The sequence below is a fragment of the Eretmochelys imbricata genome, chromosome 7, assembly GCF_965152235.1.
Source record: "Eretmochelys imbricata isolate rEreImb1 chromosome 7, rEreImb1.hap1, whole genome shotgun sequence".
Taxonomy (NCBI): domain Eukaryota; kingdom Metazoa; phylum Chordata; order Testudines; family Cheloniidae; genus Eretmochelys; species Eretmochelys imbricata.
In genome coordinates, this window is record NC_135578.1 from 11,084,618 (window position 1) to 11,103,810 (window position 19,193).

At 42.5% G+C, this 19,193-nt stretch overlaps 1 protein-coding gene across 1 annotated transcript in view; it reads right to left on the bottom strand.

Moving 5' to 3' along the window:
- The window catches only part of RYBP (RING1 and YY1 binding protein), a 69,107-nt gene extending 50,205 nt beyond the window's left edge, over window positions 1-18,902 (bottom strand). The window contains exons 1-2 of the mRNA XM_077822331.1: window positions 18,765-18,902; window positions 17,553-17,678 (exon numbers count right to left, since the gene is read on the bottom strand). Coding sequence (XP_077678457.1) covers window positions 17,553-17,678; window positions 18,765-18,796 — 158 coding nt within the window. The 5' untranslated portion in view covers window positions 18,797-18,902. The remainder of the gene's footprint in view (window positions 1-17,552; window positions 17,679-18,764) is intronic.
- Window positions 18,903-19,193: the final 291 nt, after the last annotated feature.

The window sequence follows — 19,193 nt, forward strand, 5'->3', positions numbered from 1 at the left end:
GAGCTGCAGAGGGAAGTCATAGATTCTGTGACATCTGACCTCCGTGACTAAATCACAGCCTTACTTACTTACGACCAAAGGGTATTTGAAGTATAATGGTCAGACAGGCAGTTCACAGATACAGAAAAACTACTTATTTCTTTTATATTTTTCATTTGGTAATCTCCTGTGGACTCAGATCAAAACTCTTGAACTTAAATACTTAGCCTGATTTTCAGAGATGCCATGAATCTGCAACTTCAGCTGAAGTCAATGGAATGCCTAAATAAGGATACCAGTTCTTCAGTTAAGACACCCAAACCTAAACATTTTGGTCACAGTGTACATAGATAAGAAATCTGTTTGGGGGCATTTTTAAGTAATCTAGCTCTTTAATTTGCAGAAACCAAGTAGAAAAAGCTTTCAAATATATTAAGAGTGCCATGCTTTGTTTGAAATTTTACTTTTGGCTAATCTGGTTGAGCCTCTGTCTGGATAATGTACTGTTCCTTACCAGTGTGCGTGTCAAGTAACTGTGCAGAAAGTTATCTAACAGAACCTCAGGATTAAGACCACATTTCAGACTCTGGTCTTGCAAACTGGACCATAAGGATGTACTCTTACACTCACTCAAAACTCCACTGATGCTAAGGCACCTTAGAGGTACAGGGGTCTGCCTGCATGAAACAGCTTACAGAATCAGAAAACTGATGTGTCTAAGGTTTTTTGGCAATTTAAAGGAATGAAGTGTGGCTTCCCCCATCTATTTCCAGATGTGATTTTATTATTTGTATTCGTAAGTAATGATCCTTAACTGTTCCCAGTATAACACACTGTAGTACCATCTTTAAGCAAGTGTATTACTCACTCCACTTTCCAAGACATAAAACATACAACCCTCCACCTACCAATCATATACCTATTTAAAAGTAAGTGTGAAACAGTACAATAATATACAATACAAATGATTCTGAATTTTAAACTCCTGTAACATGTTGGAGAAATTTCACTGCAGTCCATACAACAGCAAAATTCTAGTGGATAAATCCAACTTGCACTTTAAACTATTAGCCATGCCACACCAAGAATAATTTAGTAGGTGATCATCCCCAGTCCTCTTGCAGCCCAGGTGACATCCCAGTCACTTTAAAGGCATATTTGCATAGGTTGGGGAATGGAAGGTCCAAAAGTTGCTTCTAAGTCTAAGCCTACTTGCATTTATTTCGGATGGGGGGCAGGGGGAAGGAGAGGGGGAGACTGAGGATCTCAAAGCACTTTACAAACATTAAACAAACCACACATCAGCCATTTGTGGCTTGTTTTGCAGATGGATAAACTGAAGCACAAAAGAAGTTAGGCAATTGATTATGTCAAAGCAATTTAATAGAACATCCAGAAATGTCCTTTCTTGACTCCTACTTTCATGCTCTTAGCTCTGACCATTCCCTCTCTTGAGCCTCCCAAGCTGTAGCGCATAACATTAAGACCAGGCAACTAATCCAACTAATACTCTTGTTAAACTCCCCTATCTTCTTTTTCCAGTGTTTATACTGCGGGAAAGGGAGAACAGGGGAGGAAGAAAGAGGGGGAGGGAAGCACACACACACACACAAAATCAGACATCTTTGGACACTTAGCCTTCTCACACATGCAAAATTTTCAGCCCTTGTCTCTTTAGGCAGGACCTCCCTAAGACGTCAAGATACTTTGGAAACAAAACTCCTCCCCTTGGTCTGCTCCTCATTGAGGCAGCTGGATTTACCTTTACACTAATCCCCGATGAATGATATCCAGTAGAATATACCCAAAATATATAGTAAGTTTCTGATATCTTGTAATGGTAAAAGGCGCAAGAGGTTTCTGATAAACAAAATTTGAAAATAAAATAAAACTAAAACAAAAACTTAAGTTTAAACAAATAAATGCAGTGTCATGAGTCAATAACTCAGACTCACATCTTACAAAGCTTTCTAGTATGCTTTATTACAGGAAATGATGAACCTGACAGTAAATAGTTTGGGTGATAAGCTGAGTCCACCAAGAAAACTACTCCATCTCTAACCCACCATGATTGAAACGGAGTTCTGTCAGGCTCCATTATAATAGCAGTTCTTTGACCTAGAAGGCTGGATTTAAACATCTGCTGTCTGCCCCCATTTTTTCTTTGAAGAACGTTTTGTCACTCCATGAAAAATGCACTGGCCATTGGCAAACAGGAAGCTTTTCCTCAGCGAAGTGAAACTAACAAGAATCAGATTAGTTTCACAACTACTCAAAATAAGGGATAGGACATGTCAATTTCACTCTGATATTTGAAGTTGTTCATAGAACAATATAAAAGTGTGGGTGATTTGGTTTTCTTTGGTGGGGCAGAAGAAGGTGGGGCTGACAGGAAGAGAAAGGCGAATGAGTGGCAAACTTCCCCAAGAACACTTTTTTGCAACCAGTCAAAGTTGTAAAGGTTGGGCTGACAGGACAGAGACTCCCTCTCAAAAGTCAACAGGAAGTTTCAAAATAAAAGATATATCCCTTTTTTGTATTTATCTGGCAGCTGCAAGTCAAAATTACTATGAAAGATGAGCCCTAGATGGGGGTGTCTTGGAAACTGCACTCTTGGGAGAACAGCCAATCTCAACAACCAACATCCCCATCCCCTCCCGCTCCACAGAGGGTTCAAAGCAGCCAAAGGGATGCACTAGGCCTCTCACCTCTGTGTTGCCCCACACCTCGCTGTGATGCTCCCTTTCTTTGATTCCTAGCTCGAGCTAATAGGAGTCTGGTTTTCAAGCCCTGATCTTAATCGTTTATAGAAAAGGCACCAAAATAAGTTAATTAAGTTGTTTTTCTGATGTTCCAGTATTTAAACTGTCCGTAAAAAATAAACAGATAACCTGTGTCCACCACATTCTTGAAACTGATATTATTTGTCCCAACAGAAAAATGTACACTTAATTTGTGCTGTCCTTTATTACATCCAACACCCCACGTTAAGCTATTTGTAATTAATTTGCCAGTAAAAATCTCCCCCTTTGGAAAACGTTGCTTATAAACAACTCTGGGTTTATAAAGAAAAAAACTGAATATTCAAAAGCTTTAAATAAGCAATTTACATTATATGTTTTTGGGTGGGGGAGGGTTGGGATGGAGAGAAGTTTTTAAACGATATGACCCTATTCAACAACCCTATTCCATTTCTTTTCTCTGTTTCAGTTTCCACCAAACTGAGTATGCTCAGTTTAAAGATAATTCCTTACTGTACTAGATTACTAGAGTAACATGTCCATAATTCTTAGTGACACAATAAAGCTTTATGGGGACTCAGCTGTTCCCCGATACAGGTGTTTACAATTTTAATAATAACTTTACTATATAAGCAGAATGCATAATGTTTCATTGAAACATTAAATACAACTTATTGACAAGCCGTTAACTACAGTCACGTATTTTAAAGAGACAAATTACTCCTGCTTTATTTTTTATGTTTATAGTAATACCAGGCCAAAAATTCTAGAACTGCTAATACTTGAAATAAAATTTTGAAAGTATTTTTAAAAATAGCCTTCTTCCTTCCTCTGATATAAAACTGTGACTGGAATCCTCAAATTTATTCCTAAATTAAGTGTATAAAAGCAGTTTAAAAACTACATATCACATGTCACAAACAAAGGAAGGTTTGCAACTTTTGGACTTAAGCACATGTTAGAAATATTTGTTTGTGACATAGTCTTGCCTCTACTAAAGAGCATTTCAATAAGGCTCATTAAATATGTTATTAAACTGAGCAACACACCCACTCTTACTATATTTAAAAAATGAAAATAGGAAAAAAAAACATTTTTCCAAAGTACCTAGAACAACACAATAGAAGCAAAGGGATAGCAAAGTTTCTACACTATATTAACATCACAGAGGAGCAGCCCTCCCCGCCACAGCTAATGCCATGCTCCATCCTAGAGGAGACAAATGTCTGCACTGGCTGATGGCCCTGTGATGGAGTCAATCGTCCATCAATGTATTGCCTCTTCTGTTGAACTCTCAGGAAGAGAAAGTGTTCAGTGCTGCTTCAGAAAAAATCAGTGCAAGCATTTTCAAAATCAGAATGCCAAATACAGCAGCTCAAATAATTAGATCCAAATATTTGAACAGAATCTCAGAACACAGCTTCAAGAGCTTGAGCATACGTGAATGCACTGTTCAACTAAGAATAAATGAAGTTATATGCCCTCACATGCTTCTGGATTTTACACAGCTACAAACAGGGAGTAAAACCCTTTGTACATAAATTAATCTATATAGAATTACATTCAGCCTTCACATCTGATCTCAACTAATTAGCAAATGGTAAATTGGGGATAATTAAGAAAAGACTAGTTGATCGCCTGACATTTTTAAACTGTTCTTTTCACATAGGCTCAGAATGCACTGGATATTACATTACCTTGATGGCCACTAAAGATGGGACTGAGAGGGAAATATAAAAGTAGGAGAATTTATATTACTTTACTATTAACCATATATAGAACATTTTTATATTCAGGTAGGCCTCCACCCTACACTCATTAAAGTCATTGCAAATTTTGTCATGGGTTTAAACAAGAGCAGAATTAGACCTCTAGTCTGTCTTCAACATACATCAGTTGATGGTCTCAATTTCCAAACCTGCAGAACTTTTGTAAAATAATTCATACGAATTAATCCTGGTCCATCTACATCTCCTAACCAAATCTGTTAGAATGAATAATGGTTAAGTTACTCTGCCTGTTATGTCTGAATATTTTATGTAACATCTCCCAATATAGGTCAACTCCAGACAAATGAAGCCACCAACTTAGTTCAGAAAATAAACAGTATTTCAGATTCCACTCAGTCACACGTTTACCCACTATAAAAAGACGACAGTTTTATCATAGGCAAGATAATTCACGTCATTCAGCACTTCTGCGTGCTACAAAGAAATCTATCATAACTCTTAAATACTGATGAATACAGCACTGCTTGTTGAAAGACGCACGAGTCTAAGGATTTATTCATTGTTTGTCCTTAGGTAGAATGCAAACTACCTAACGTTCATAACAAGAAATGGAGCATGCTTTGAAGAAAAGATAGTCTAAAAGGATACCATGAGCTTTAAAAGCAGCTAAAACCTGTGTACATATTTGAACACAAGTTGTAAAAAGGATTCTTGGGGATTTCAATAATTTCAAATTAAGAATGGCAGTAAAGGAGATAAAGAAAATACATTGCTACATCTACCTAAAAGTGGAGGCTTCCCATCAAAACACCATAAATTATAAACTTTGATCAGATACACAAAAATCTATATTCATATCGGTCAGAAATGTGATCAGCTCAAAAATTTAAAAAATCCTGCGCTTCTATTGCAATTTCAAGCTTGGAATCTCAAAAGTGCATTACAAATATTAAGTCTCAACACCCTTGTAATGTAGAGCGTTATCACCATTGTACAGAGGCAAAGGTAGGAAGGAAGACTAGGGCCAGGTCTACATTACAGACCCATTATAACTACGTCGCTTGGGGGTGCGAAAGATCCACAACCCTGAGAGATGCAGTTACACCATCTACTCAGGTGGTTAAATCAGTGCTATGTCAGGAGGAGAGCTTCTTGGGGAGGTGGATTAATTATGCCGACAGGAGAAGCTATCCCACTGGTGTAGGACCATCTTCACTGAAGTGCTACAGCAGCGTGGCTGCACCGGTGCAGCTGCAGAGCTATAGCGCTTTATGTGAAGACGAGCCCTAGCAGAGTCAGGGTTCAAATCCAGGTCATCTCCTAAGTACCACAAGTTCCTTGCTTTAAATGTAGATACATCTTTCATCTCAAGCATTCCTAGCAACAACCATTTGTGAAAAGAATGCTGACCAGGGACACACCAGGCTCACTTCTACTTTCAGGCCTTGTCTACACTACAGAGTTTTGTTGACGCAAGTTAAACCGACAATCAAAAACCAGTATAATTACATCACTTGTACGTGGTCACACTACACTCCTTCTGTCGGTGGAGCACGTCTACTCTTGGTGCTCTACCACTGACAGTGAGAGCAGCGCACTGTGGGTAGCTATCCCACTGTGTTGCCTGCCACCTTCTGCAGGTAGGAGTTGTGGGAAGGCAGAGTGGATCGCAGTGCATCATGGGTGTAGGCTCAACATGCCATAATGTAGTTCTTTCTGTCCCAACATTCTATGGTTTTCCAACTATGTTTCACAGTATTTTTTAATGGCCCCTGTTTACTGTGCGCTCGCCATCACTGTCTGAAAAGATGGATCCACACGGCTCTCTACTGTTGTGGTCACAGTTACGAACACATCTCAGATGGTCACGCTTTCCCATGAGTTCCCAATCTGAACAGGAATTAGAGTTGCCTGACCTGCTGTATGCCACGGAAAAAAAACACCACCAGATTACTTTTGGCATTCACGGAGCAACTGAACACAGTGGACCATTGCTTTTGGGCTCAGGAAACAAGCACTGAGCGGTGGGATCACATTGTTATGCAGGTTTGGAATGACAAGCAGTGGCTGCAGGACTTTCAGATGCAGAAAGCCACCTCCCTAGAACTTTGTGCAGATTTAGCCCCAAGACTGCGGTGCCAAGATACCAAAATCAGAGATCTCCTAGCAGTGGAGAAGCGTGTGGCTATCGCTGTGTGGAACCAGGCAACTCCAGACTGCAACCGGTCAGTCACGAATCAGTTTGGAGTCTGGAAATCGAGCGTTGGGGCTGCGGTAAGGCAAGCGTGCAGGGCATCCTGCTATGAGGGACAGTGACTTTGGGCAATGTGCGTGAAATAGAGGATGGCTTTGCGGCAGTAAGATTCCCTCACTGCAAAGCTGCGACAGATGGCACACATATCCCAAATTTTGGCTCCAGACCATCTTGCAATGGAGTACGGCAACAGAAAGGGCTAATTCTCTATGGTACTGCAGGTGCTGATGGATCACCGGGGTCATTTCACCTATATCAACGCAGGGTGGTCCACGACGATGCATGATGCACACATCTTCAGGAACACTGACCTGTACAGAAAGCTCCAAGCAGGGACTTTCTTCCCAGACTAGAAGATTCCAGTGGAGGATGTTGAAATGCCCATAGTTATCCTGGGAGACCCAGAGTACCCCTTACTCCCATGGCTCATGAAGTTTTACATGGGAAACTTGGACAGCAGCAAGGAGCGCTTCAACAATAGGCTGAGCAGCTGCAGAATGATAGTGGACCATGCCTTTGGAAGATTAAAAGCACGCTGGTGCTGCCTTTATGGCAGGTTAAATCTAAATGAGGAAAACATTCCCATCGTCATAGCAGCCTGCTGCATGCTCCATAATATTTGTGAGGCTCAGGGTGAAAAGTTTCCCCTGGCGTGGACCATGGAGGCTGATTGCCTGACCGCTGCATTTGAGCAGCCAGACACCAGGGCTATTAGAGGGGCACAATTTGAATCAGGGAGGCTTTGAAGCAACATTTTTATAATGACCACCAGTAATGTATCTTTCTATATACAGTACTCTGCCATGCTTTAACAACTTGTCACTTTGCATGAAAATTGTGAGGATTCCTGACCAGGATTTATAGTCAGAAAATGATCAAACTGATACTGTGTATTACTACCAACAGAAATCACCATGTGTAGAAGACAAAGATTGGTTATATTTCAGAGCTTGTTTTTATTAAATAACAATTAACACCACACACACAAGGTTTGATGGGAAGGAAGATAACAGTGAGGAGCAGTGTAGGCTCTCATAGCTGTGTGTAAGTCCAGCTATCATTTTGGAAGCTGTCCAAAGGGGTGAAGTGAATGGAGTACTAAGATGGGCCAGGAAGTTGCAAGGAATGTGTAGGAGGAGTTTGGGAAGGGCATGGAAAGCAGTTCTGTATTGGCTCCGGGGGGTAAAAGGGGGTGCACGCATGTGTTATCATTGGAGCATGATTAGCGACTTCAACATCTCTGTTTGCTCCTCCATCACTTTTATCATCCACTCCCAGCCCTTTACAATACGCTTCTCTCTCCTTTCTGTCCTGCCTTTCCTCCCTGCATTACTCTTTTTTCGGCCTCTGAGGATTTGAACACCTCTTGGAACACATCCTCCTTGCACCGCTTTGATCACTTCCTTATCGCGCAGCAGCATTCTGCCAGTGTGGCCTTCACAGGAACCCCCTACACCAGGGGTTCTCAAACTGTGGGTCAGGACCCCATTTTAATGGGGTCACCAGGGCTTGGTGTTAGACTTGCTGGGGCCTGGGGCCAAAGCCCTTCAGCTCTGAGTGGCTTCAGCTCTGGGTTGCGGGGGCTTAGGTTACAAGCCCCCCTCCTTGGGCTTTGGGCCCCTCACCCCGGGCAATGGGGCTCAGGCTTTGGCTCTCCCTGCCAAGGCAGCTGGGCTCGGATTTCCCCCGCCCCAGGGCAGTGGGGCTCAGGTGGGCTCAGGCTTTGATCCCCCACCCTGGGGTCATGTAGTAATTTTTGTTATCAAAAGGGGGGTCACGATGCAATGAAGTTTAAGAACCCCTGCCTTACACATCTGCAGAAGCACAAGAAACAATACACAGAAGCATGGTTGTTGATTCAATGCTGTGCGTGAACTATTATAGTAAAATACACATCTTTTTACATACAAATCACTTTCTCACTGTCCCTCTGCAAGCACACATGTCTGCGAATGTCCTAAACATGGTGAGTTCGGCCCGGGTACAAGTTGGCATTTAAGATGGGGCAAAGGGTCTAGGTGTTTTTTTTAAGGTCATAAGTGCATGCGACTCGGGACAATATCGTAAATTCTGCCACCGTTTTCCATAGGCAGGGATCACTGAAGCCGATATCTCACTCCTGAGAATAAACAAGGATGCAAGGGTGCATCTCCCGCACGCTTGCAGCTTCAGACCCTATGCTGCTTGCCTGTGTACTGCTTTGGTCTCTACACAAGTGATTGCCAAGTGGCGCAGGAAAGTTTCCTACAACAGGGGAAGGAACAAAGCAGCTCTGCCAAGGCACCTTCGGCAGAGGATTGGCGAGTACCTCCAGGGAAGTTTCCTACAGATCTCTCTGGATGAGTCCCATGAAATCTCAGTGTGCGTTAACACACTGCTGTTCCGCCACACTGCTTAGTTGCGCAAAGGAATGCAGAGCACACTCAAACACAGCTAGTCTTGTACATTTCTGTCCCTTCACCCACTTCAAGAATATAAAGGACAGTTCTATCTCTCATAATTGAGCAGCATCAACTCAAAAAGATCACTTACCAGGGCTTTCCTCTCCTGCATCATGCATGCCAGAGACAGACAGCTGGGACTAGCTAGACCCTCCAGAGTGGAGAAGAGGTCCTGATTCACCGTGCCACCAGACGACCCTGCCATGTACTCCACATAGTCCTCTAACTTGACCTCTTCATCCATGACTTTGTCCTCGGGGTTAGGTCCACGGTCCACTACCCCCAGCCTCACCAAAGTATCCACAGGGCTCTTTGCAGTGGAAGTGGAGTTGCCACAGAGGATGGCATCCAATTCCTTATCAAAGCAGCAGGTCTTCGGCGCAGCACGAGAGCAATCATTGGCCTCCCTTGCTATCCGGTATGCCTGCCTCAGCTCCTTTATCTTTTCACAGCATTGCTGCATGTCCCCTGTTCATAGCCCGTACCCAACAAGCCATGAGAAGCCTGCCCATAAATGTCAAAGTTCCTATGGCTGGAGTGAAGCTGGGATTGCACAGCCTCCTCTCCCCACAGTGCCAGCAAATCCAATAACTCAGGTGTGCTTCAAACAGAACAGTGTTTGCTACGTGGCGCCGCCATGATCAGCTGGGAAGATGCTATATGAGCTCTCCATGCCAAGCAAACAGGAAGTGAAATTTCAAAAATCTGTGGGCCTTTAAAGGGGGAGGGGCAAATGCCTGTGTACCTAGCTGTAGTCCACGGGAATTCAAACTGCTGATCAGAGCGGCCAGAATGGGCACTGTTGGACTCCTCCTGGAGGCCATTTTACAGCAACATAACCAAGCGCGGTGTCCACGCTGACACTTATGGATATATCTTTGCCGCAAAAAACTCTATGTCTCGTCAAAGTGGTTTTATTTTGTCAGCAAAGCAAGAGAGTTTTGTTGGCAAAAGGAGCATTGTAGTGTGTACACTGCCTCAGAAACACAGGCAAAACCTCCCATGACAAAAGGGAAATGCCCCACGATACAGTAGGAGTTATACCCAGGTATTTAACCAATTCTATCATGTTTGTGTCAGTTTTGATTTCTCTGGCTGGAGCAAAATTAATCTGAATTTTCTGAAGATACCATTGCTGACTCCAAAGTGAAAACAAGGAAAAATAGACCCACTTTCTCAGTCCTTAACTGAACATTGGGAATATCAGAATTCTAATGCAAACTGATGTGGTTGACAAGCTTATTAGTATGTCAATATCCAGAACGTGCTTCTAATTTACACCTGTTTTATGGAAGGGCTGATGCTGAGTTTAGGAAATAAACTGAAAGGACTGGCTGTGCTTATAGATGCAGTAAAGATGTGTGAGTAGAGCACTGTTTGTTTGTTTACAGAAATATTTTGTTTGCACAAAAGGTTGACAGATGTAGTAAGCACATACAGCCATAGAGTGGACTTAGGTAGATGAGATAAGCCAAAAATTTCACAATTTTCTCCCTCCTCTGGGATACTGAAGATTTGCTTAGCATAATATATGAAGAATAGTAAATAGATGTTTCTGTGATTTTGCTGAGTGCTCAATAGAAACCAGGCAGCAATAAGTACAATTTGTCCCTATCTGTCTGTCTAAAATATGCATACTTAAAATAAAATTTAAAAATCCTTTTGTAAAAGTGCTTCCATCCAGGAAAGCCCAAATCCTTTACTGTACCTTAGGAAGAGGAACAACAGGACAAAGACAAATACTATGCTATACCTAGAACTGCCACAAAAAGTAGTTGTATGCATAGCCTGGGTAAACTTTGTTCGAGGTCAAAAGCTGCTCATTACAGAAGCACTGCACACCTGCCAAGTGACCTACATTGTGGAATGGAAACCTACTGACCTACAGAACTAGCTGAATGCCCACAAAGTAGGTCATTGGGGTTCCTCTCTTTAAAAGGAGTGTGTAATCATTGTGAAAGTGACATGACTGACTACATATATGTAGAGACAAATTTATGTGCTTCATGCAGAGGAGCAAATAACCAAATGAGAACAGTTAGGGTAGGTTTTCACTATGAAATTAACTCAAGTGTTCGGCACTACAGTCTAAGCACCCAGGTTAGCCTAACCTGGGTATAAGCAGCCACACTGAAAAGCTATACCCATTACCAGGTCCTCACTGATGCTGTACTCAGCTGTGTGTGTCACTATGGCACATCCCAGGATTCTTTGTGCTGCAATATGTTGAGCCGCTCTATGATGCTTTCCTACTGAATTGTAGAAGAACTTTTCTGTCCTTTTGGACACACAGGGTGGAATTGTGGGAAGGCACTGGAGGACTATCAGCATGAGTAGCAAGTATGAGCCCAAGTTAATTCTGCAGAAAAGACATGCTCGAAGGAGATAACAGGATCTGGCAGTTTCCTAACTACTTGGTATAGTGTACACTTGCTGCCTATTTCAGGTCCACGTGCGACTGGGTCCCAGTAATTTAAAGGGCCCACATAAGAGATCTTTCAGGGTGCACTGCATAGAAGCCAATCTCATATCTGCTCAGCTTTCCAGTTTTTTGACCAGCCCATAGGAAAGTGAAACAATCAAGTCAGTTTAAGGAAAGCATGCACGGAAAGGGACTTTGCCTTCCTCTGTCTTCACGTAGTTCCAGCACAAGACTCTATAGAGACACAGAGGGAGCTGGCGTCCAGCTGATGCAGGGCCTGTTTACAAGAAGAGAGGAAAGTTTTTTTTTTTTTGCATGCTTTGGTTTCAGTACCTCGGCTTGAGAGACAAACGAAGATGAAGGGGGGTCATCTGGCGCTGGAGTAACAGGCTATATCTGTGTATATCTGGCGCTGGAGAAGCAGGCTCAATGCCAGGGGCAGGGGCTCACCCATGGGAGCCTCTAAGGTCTTGTTTTCACTAGGAATAAAGTTAGGTCTTTTACACCTTAAGCTTCCCTCTAGCGTTTACCTCATCCTGCTAACACATGAAACAGCCTGCTGTGTCCAAAATAGAATTTTACCATGTCAGCTAACATAGAAAAAAAACCTCAACATTTTCCCAGTGGAAATGTACCCCAAAAGCTCTATTTGTTTGAATACGGTGTTCAGAAATGGGAGGAGAGGAGCAGAGAATGGAGGTAGAAAACAAACATCTCTGCCAGTCAGATGGCACCTACTGTATTAATCACCTGTAGCATTTCAGATGCCCAAGGCTGGGAGCTAGAAAGATCCAGGGAGGGGGTGTGGGGTGTCTCCTGGCATGCTTATTTGAATGTCAATACCCAGGACACACTTCCTGTTCAGAGTTTTAGCTCTGGGAAAAAACCTGAGCAGTTCAGGCCATGTTTGTGAACATCCAACATTTTCTGCCTCAATGTCAGATTTGTGGAAGGTTCTTCCTATTTTTAGCTCCCCAATCACACTGGGTTTGCCAACTCCATTGTGGTTGGGGAGCTAAAAATAGGAAGAATCTTTTTACAGGGGTACAGCTGTAGGATATTAAGAGTATAGAAATATACTTATGTTGAAAAATCAAATGAATTTTAATACATGTGAAAGACATTTAACTTAGAGCTAAATGAAAGCAGCTTGCTTCTAACTACATCATGACTACAGAGTGAAACAAAAATCTTCAGGAAAGGGTGGCCCAGCAGTTAAGTCAAAAGAATGGGAAAACAATTAGAATGCAGCCCCTAATTCCCAGAACAGAACTGGGCTACCTAGCAACTAGTACGATGAGCTCAAGACTGAATAAAAAGAGCCACACAGTGATGCATGTTTATACTGGATAGAGCAATTTAGATTTTTGTCCCAAACTACAGATTATTAATTTTGTATCAAATGCTTTTATGTATGATCCATAACCAGTTATTTCCAAATAAGGATGTAATGGAAGCATTGTAAATCTGTGTTTCATAAATATACTACACTGAAATGAGAGATAAGATCAAGATTCTAATACCAGACACGTATTACCCTAAGTACAACAAAGATATCCGATCAGATCTCCAAGTGCATACCTTGTGTCTACAAATACTAGTGATAAGAACCACAGAAATGCCTATTAATAAACACACATACCCTCTTCAGGATATTTATGGAGCAAATTGTTGCTCTTTTATTCAAAAGTCACTTACTCTCTAGAAGAAGATGGCAAATTGCCGCTCTCACATTTTTCAGTGTACAGAGAAGACTCCAATCACTGCAACTTGATAGGAAAAGCCCTGCTTTGGGAACAGAGAGGCAAAGAAGGAGCCTATCCTAAAGGTTAAGCTAGGAAAGTTATCACCCTCCCACATTTTCCCCAGTCACCTGAGCAGGAAAATCCCAGAGAATGATCAATATAGTTGCTAAATACCACTTTTCTAGGAGTACCAGCAGCAGTGTGAAACGAACTATGAACAGGGGCAGGATTCTCAGGTATGATCACTCAGCTGGGAGAGGAAATGCCCAGGAGATATGGGGGGGGGGGGGGGGGAGAATGCAACACGTGCACACCTCAAAATAGAAACAAAGGGAGAGGACTGCCAGTACCTTTAAGAGAACTAGTTGGAAACAAAATGGACTAAACTCTGCCCTCAAATAAACAATCGTATTAATATCAACAAGGGCAAAATTTGGCCCTAAAATGTCCAGATTAAATATTCCTTCTATATTTTGAAGTAGTATTGGGTACTGGAAGGGTAGTGTGTGTTGAGCAAATCTCCCCAGTAGCAGAAGTTTTAATTCAAGCCCTAATCTCTTTTTAGCTAACAGGTAGCTACACTAGCACAAACCTCTTAGTAGATGCAAGTAGACTTGCCCCAATGCAACTTTCCCTGGTTTGAAACCAAGATAAGCCATGTTATCTACCATAAGTCACTTTTTACACATGTGCACCACATCTACACTAGCAGTTCACATTGATGTGGCTATACCAGTATAAAAACCCCAGTGTTGGCAAAGCCTCAGCCTACTTGGCTTGATGTTACTATTGTTCAGTCAAGTCAGCTCTGAAGTTTTCACCTTACTGAAATGAATGTTGGATTGTATGTAATTTGCACCTTTGTTTCTTTTACTGTTTATCGGAAAATTCCTTAGAACACAAGAACACTCAATACTAGATACATTTATTAAAGTAGAGGGAGATAAAATTTAGAAGATAACTTGTGAAAGTAAATGGTTGCATATTATGACAACTCTAGAATTTACATCAATGTTACGTGTTTAAACCAACCATAACATTTATGAATTCTCCTGGGCTGAACATGGCCCCACACATTTTAAAAATATTATTTTGTAACTTAAATATTTACAGGGGGTCCACTGAAAAACACCGTTCCGGTACAGATTAATAATTAATAGTCTATCTTGGTTCTTCCTGTTCATTAGCAAATTCGTAAGTCACTGTATTTGTACGTAAAATTCCCTTTTTAGGCTCCTAGGGAAGGGACATTAAATCAGAGAATAAGTGAAACGTCTCACTGAAGCCAGTCACCCCTCCCACACAGCAGACAAGGATTATATCAAGTCTGTAAAAACGTACACAATCAAAGTTAGTTAAAGTCTAAACTAGTTCACAAATCAGAAAACATTAATCTGCCAAAATAAATTCTACAGCAAATCACTGACTTCACTGTGGGGTTTTTTTTAAAAAAAAGTCACTTTGGATTCATGTAAATCTGTTGAAACTGGGAACATTTTAACTGCACACAGTTAAAGATGAAAGACATTTGCTTCTCTTCATGTCTTTGAAAAATATTATGAATTTGTCCAAATTACTTTTAAATATAAAGCAAAATACTTCAAACTTTAGTGAAACTCACTAGCTTTAAGTATGGCTAAATGAAATCAATTTGTCAAATTATATCTTAAGTTGCTGATCCAATATCTCAGGTTAACCACAGTTTTATCTGAATAAAATTTATATAAAATCACTCAAACAGATTTCGTCATCAAACAAAAGTATTCTGAGTAATAAATCGTCAGCCATAAACCACTACACTTCCTTAGTCACTTATGAAAAAACTCTGAAGAGTTTCCCAGCTATTGACTTATACGTCACATACAGTAACACTCAAAGCCAAACCACAATAAAGAACTCTGACCTCTGAGGTCTTCTACATAGGCACACAAACAGAAGTGCACTCACAATAGACAGTGACTACTACTTTCAGTTGAGTATTCGTAAATGACACTAAAGCAAAACTGTATGATTTTTCATGGAGTATCCTGTACCATACATATTTTCAAATTCTACAACTTAACTCAAACAGCGGCACACAAAAACTTAATGCACTCAAATGCACACAAACTTAATATATTCTAAATTAAAATAAGCTGTCCAGAAAAAGTGCTAATGGGAAAATGCTTCATGATGTTCCAGACCCAATGATCACATTTGCAAATTATGTAGCATTTCTTAACCTAAAGTTGTCTCCTACAAAACAATTTTTCATTCTTAACTGGAAGAGTAATTGTTCTGGCTGAACAAACATTTTCAAATGTATCATTTTCAAAAAAGTTTTATATGGATTTTCATTTCTCAGAAAGTACTGTGGTCAAATTGAAAAGATCTCATAAGATACACCAAGTTAGTCCATGCACCACCCACACTTGGATTCCTAGTCTCATTTAGACTCCCATCCTGCAAGTACTTATACACATGCTCAACTTTATGACCATGATTACACTCACTGATTTCAATAGGACTACCCGTAGGAGTAAAGTCAGCCCTTAACCCTCCAGATGGATCCATTAAAATATCCCACAAAAGCCCACAGCACTTTGCCCAGACTCAGAGATCCACCTGAAGAAGTTAAATTGCAGGACTGGAGAGTAACAGAACAAAACTTAAAGATTTAGGTCCACATTCAAATGGCTTTATATTCTTCATATTATCATATCTAAATTAATGATACGCCAATGATCAGACAATTTATCTCAACACTTTTCAGAATACCCTACTGTAAATCATACACACACTTTAATCAACATGCATTATAATTAAAATATGCTAGTTACCTAGTGGAGTACTACAATACTACACATAGTTGTCATGGTCATGTCACCCACAGGCTCAATGGCCCAAAAGCTTGGTCCAAATTATAAAAGAAAAGCTTAGCACTTATAAGGCATTTTTTTTTTTTGTTCAAAGCACTGTACAAACTAATTGAATACATTTTTAGTCTCCTTTGTCAAACAACTCAAAACACCAGAAGTCTTCAAGCAACAGTCTGCTCACGAAAATGTCTCTCAGCATGCAAAGAGCTTTACTTAAAACATTGTCTTAAACTTTGAAAAAAATAAGAATATAATATTTCCTTAATAGAAAGAGACAAAAATATGAACTCCTCAAATTTAGGAATGTACTTGTACAAAATATAAAAACATTAAAATGAGTCAAAGGCATTTGAAAGATCTGCAAACAAAAAAGCAGTTCCATGTTCATAGCCTAGTCCAGGGGTTGGCAACCTTTCAGAAGTGGTGCACCGAGTCTTCATTTATTCACTCTAATTTAAGGTTTCATGTGCCAGTAATACATTTTAAAGTTTTTAGGAGGTCTCTTTCTATAAGACTATAATATATAACTAAACTATTGTTATATGTAAAGTAAATAAGGTTTTTAAAATGTTTAAGAAGCTTCATTTAAAATTAAATTATAATGCAGAGCCCCCTTGGACCGGTGACCAGGACCCAGGCAGTGTGAGTGCCACTGAAAATCAGCATGCGTGCTGCCTTTGGCACGCGTGCCATAGGTTGCCCACCCCTGGCCTAGTCCTAACTCTCACTGTCAAGAGTAACTTTCTAAACCCAAGGGGGTGGGGGTGGGGGAGGAGAATCATGTGTACTCATTTAACTAGAGTATGACAGTCTCACTGTCTTGCAAAAACTTCCATCATGCAGAAAGAACCAACAGTTAAAGATTTCAGAAAGCCACATGACTTCCATATTAAATTTCTATGGAAAACCAACTAATTTCAAATGACAATAGAATTCAAAGATCAACAAGACGAGAGGAATAAAAAAAAGTTGTTTCTGTGGCATCTTTAGTTTCAGCTATTTCTCTTCACTTCCCTTATCCCCCAAAAGGCATAACAAATATTTCCAACAGAACAAAAATTGTTTCCCCAAATGACAGAGAGAAATGTCCACCCAAATCAGAATTGAAAGGGTTTTAAAAAAAAAATGAGTCTTTTTATCATCATCAAATGGAACATACAGAAAAAAACATCAGGTCACTACCAAGCCTATAAAACAGTTGTGTCCAAGGTATACTTAAGCGTTGAAACAGAATTTAAAACAACATACAGTATTAAGAGGAGAACAGGGGAGATTATTTCCTCTAAAGGAAATAAAATACTGAACCCACTTCAAGGTAGCAGGTAAAATCAACAAGACAGAATAATTATGGATTAAAGAAATATTTTAACGTATATGTATACCTTGTGGAGGTGCCTTTCCTGACATCACAGATGCTGCATTTGAAGGCTTCAGCACTGTTCCTAAAGGTGCAGACACTACAATCCCAAAAGCCTTCGTCTGCTGCAGGTTTTGCTTGCCTTTTTGGCCTTGAGGAGAGAGTGTGCGTGTGCGTATGTGTGTATGGGGAGGAGGAAAAAAGGAGGAGGAGGAAGAGAGGAGGAGAAAAAGAAAAACACACACATTAGAAACCATATTATCAAGCAGTGAAATCCAGTGCATTCTGTAATTCTCAACTTGCATCGCCAGACTCCGTTTCTCTTCCTTGTCTAAAGAGTCATCAAATATCTGCTATTGGGGGCGAGGGGGGGGGCACTATTATAAAGCAGTAATCCCACACCCCACACTTTGCTTTATCCTAGCCTTCGGCCCCCCCCACACACACATTACACACCCTGCATTTGCTAACCACCACCCCACACACACCCTGGAAGGAAAGAAACTGGGGGGTGGGGGGCGTTTCCCCTCAATCTTTAAACCCAGACAATCGATTTTCACACAAACAACAACGGTTACACAGTGAACCTGGGAGGGCGAGACTTGGGCAGGGAGGGGAGAGACAAGAGGAGCCCGTCTCCCCCCTCACCCTCCTTTTTTGGAGACGGGTGGGTGGTGAAGACTTGAAAAGCTGGGAGGCGTGTTCCCCCCCACCCCCATGTCTGTCTGTCTCCTCCACCTTGTTAAATCTCCCTTTGTCTGGGAGAAGTGAGGAGCGGAGGAGAGTGTGTTTGTGTGAGGGAGAGGAGCCGCCATAGCTGCTCTCACACCAGCTTAGCCCTGGCACCAGCAGCAAGGAGACACAAGCCCGTCTCCCTCCTCCTCTTGCCCTCACACGCTCCCTCCATCTTAGGAGCCTCGCGGCTGGCGAGCAGCCCCCTCGCGCACCGCGGAGAAGCTGGAGTTGCTGTACCTGGCTGGAGGGACGCAAACAGCCCCCCCCGCCGCCCCGCTGCCTCCATCTTAGGAGCCCCCCCACTCTTCCCCCCTCCGCCCCAGCCACACAAGGGCCTAGGAGCCCCCAACACCCAGACAAGAGGGGAGCTGCCCGCTGAGGGAGGGCCCACAGTCCTCCCCTACCCCGGCCGGCCGGCCACCCTCCCTCCATCTTAGGAGCCTCTTCTCCGCCCCCGGGGCTTCCCCTGCTGGACCCCCCCGGGAGCCCGCTCGTTCCGTACCTGGTCGGGCTCTTCTTGTCGCCCATGGTCATGGATCGGGGCCCCCCTGCCCTGCGCGCGAAGGGAGAGGAGACGGGTCGGGGCGGACTCGGTCCAGCGGGCTCCGGCTGCTCCTCAGCCGCCGCCGACGCTCCAGCCGCTGCCAGGCTCCGCTCCAGACTAGCAGCGCAGCCCGGCTCCCTCCCTCCCACCGACCGCACGGCGACAGCGGGCGGAGCTCGCCGCCCGGCCCGGCCAATCCGGGCCGCCCGGCCTTGGGCTCCGCCGGGGAGGGGAGAAGGGACGGGAATGCGCCCCCCCCACTCCCCACCCGCAGGGCGGCGGGCCCCCAGCCGGCAGCCCGCGGGGGGGGGGGGATGTGCCACCCACCCCCCCCGAACCACCCACCGGCGGGGGAGAGAGGAACGTGCTCCCCAGCCACAGGGCAAC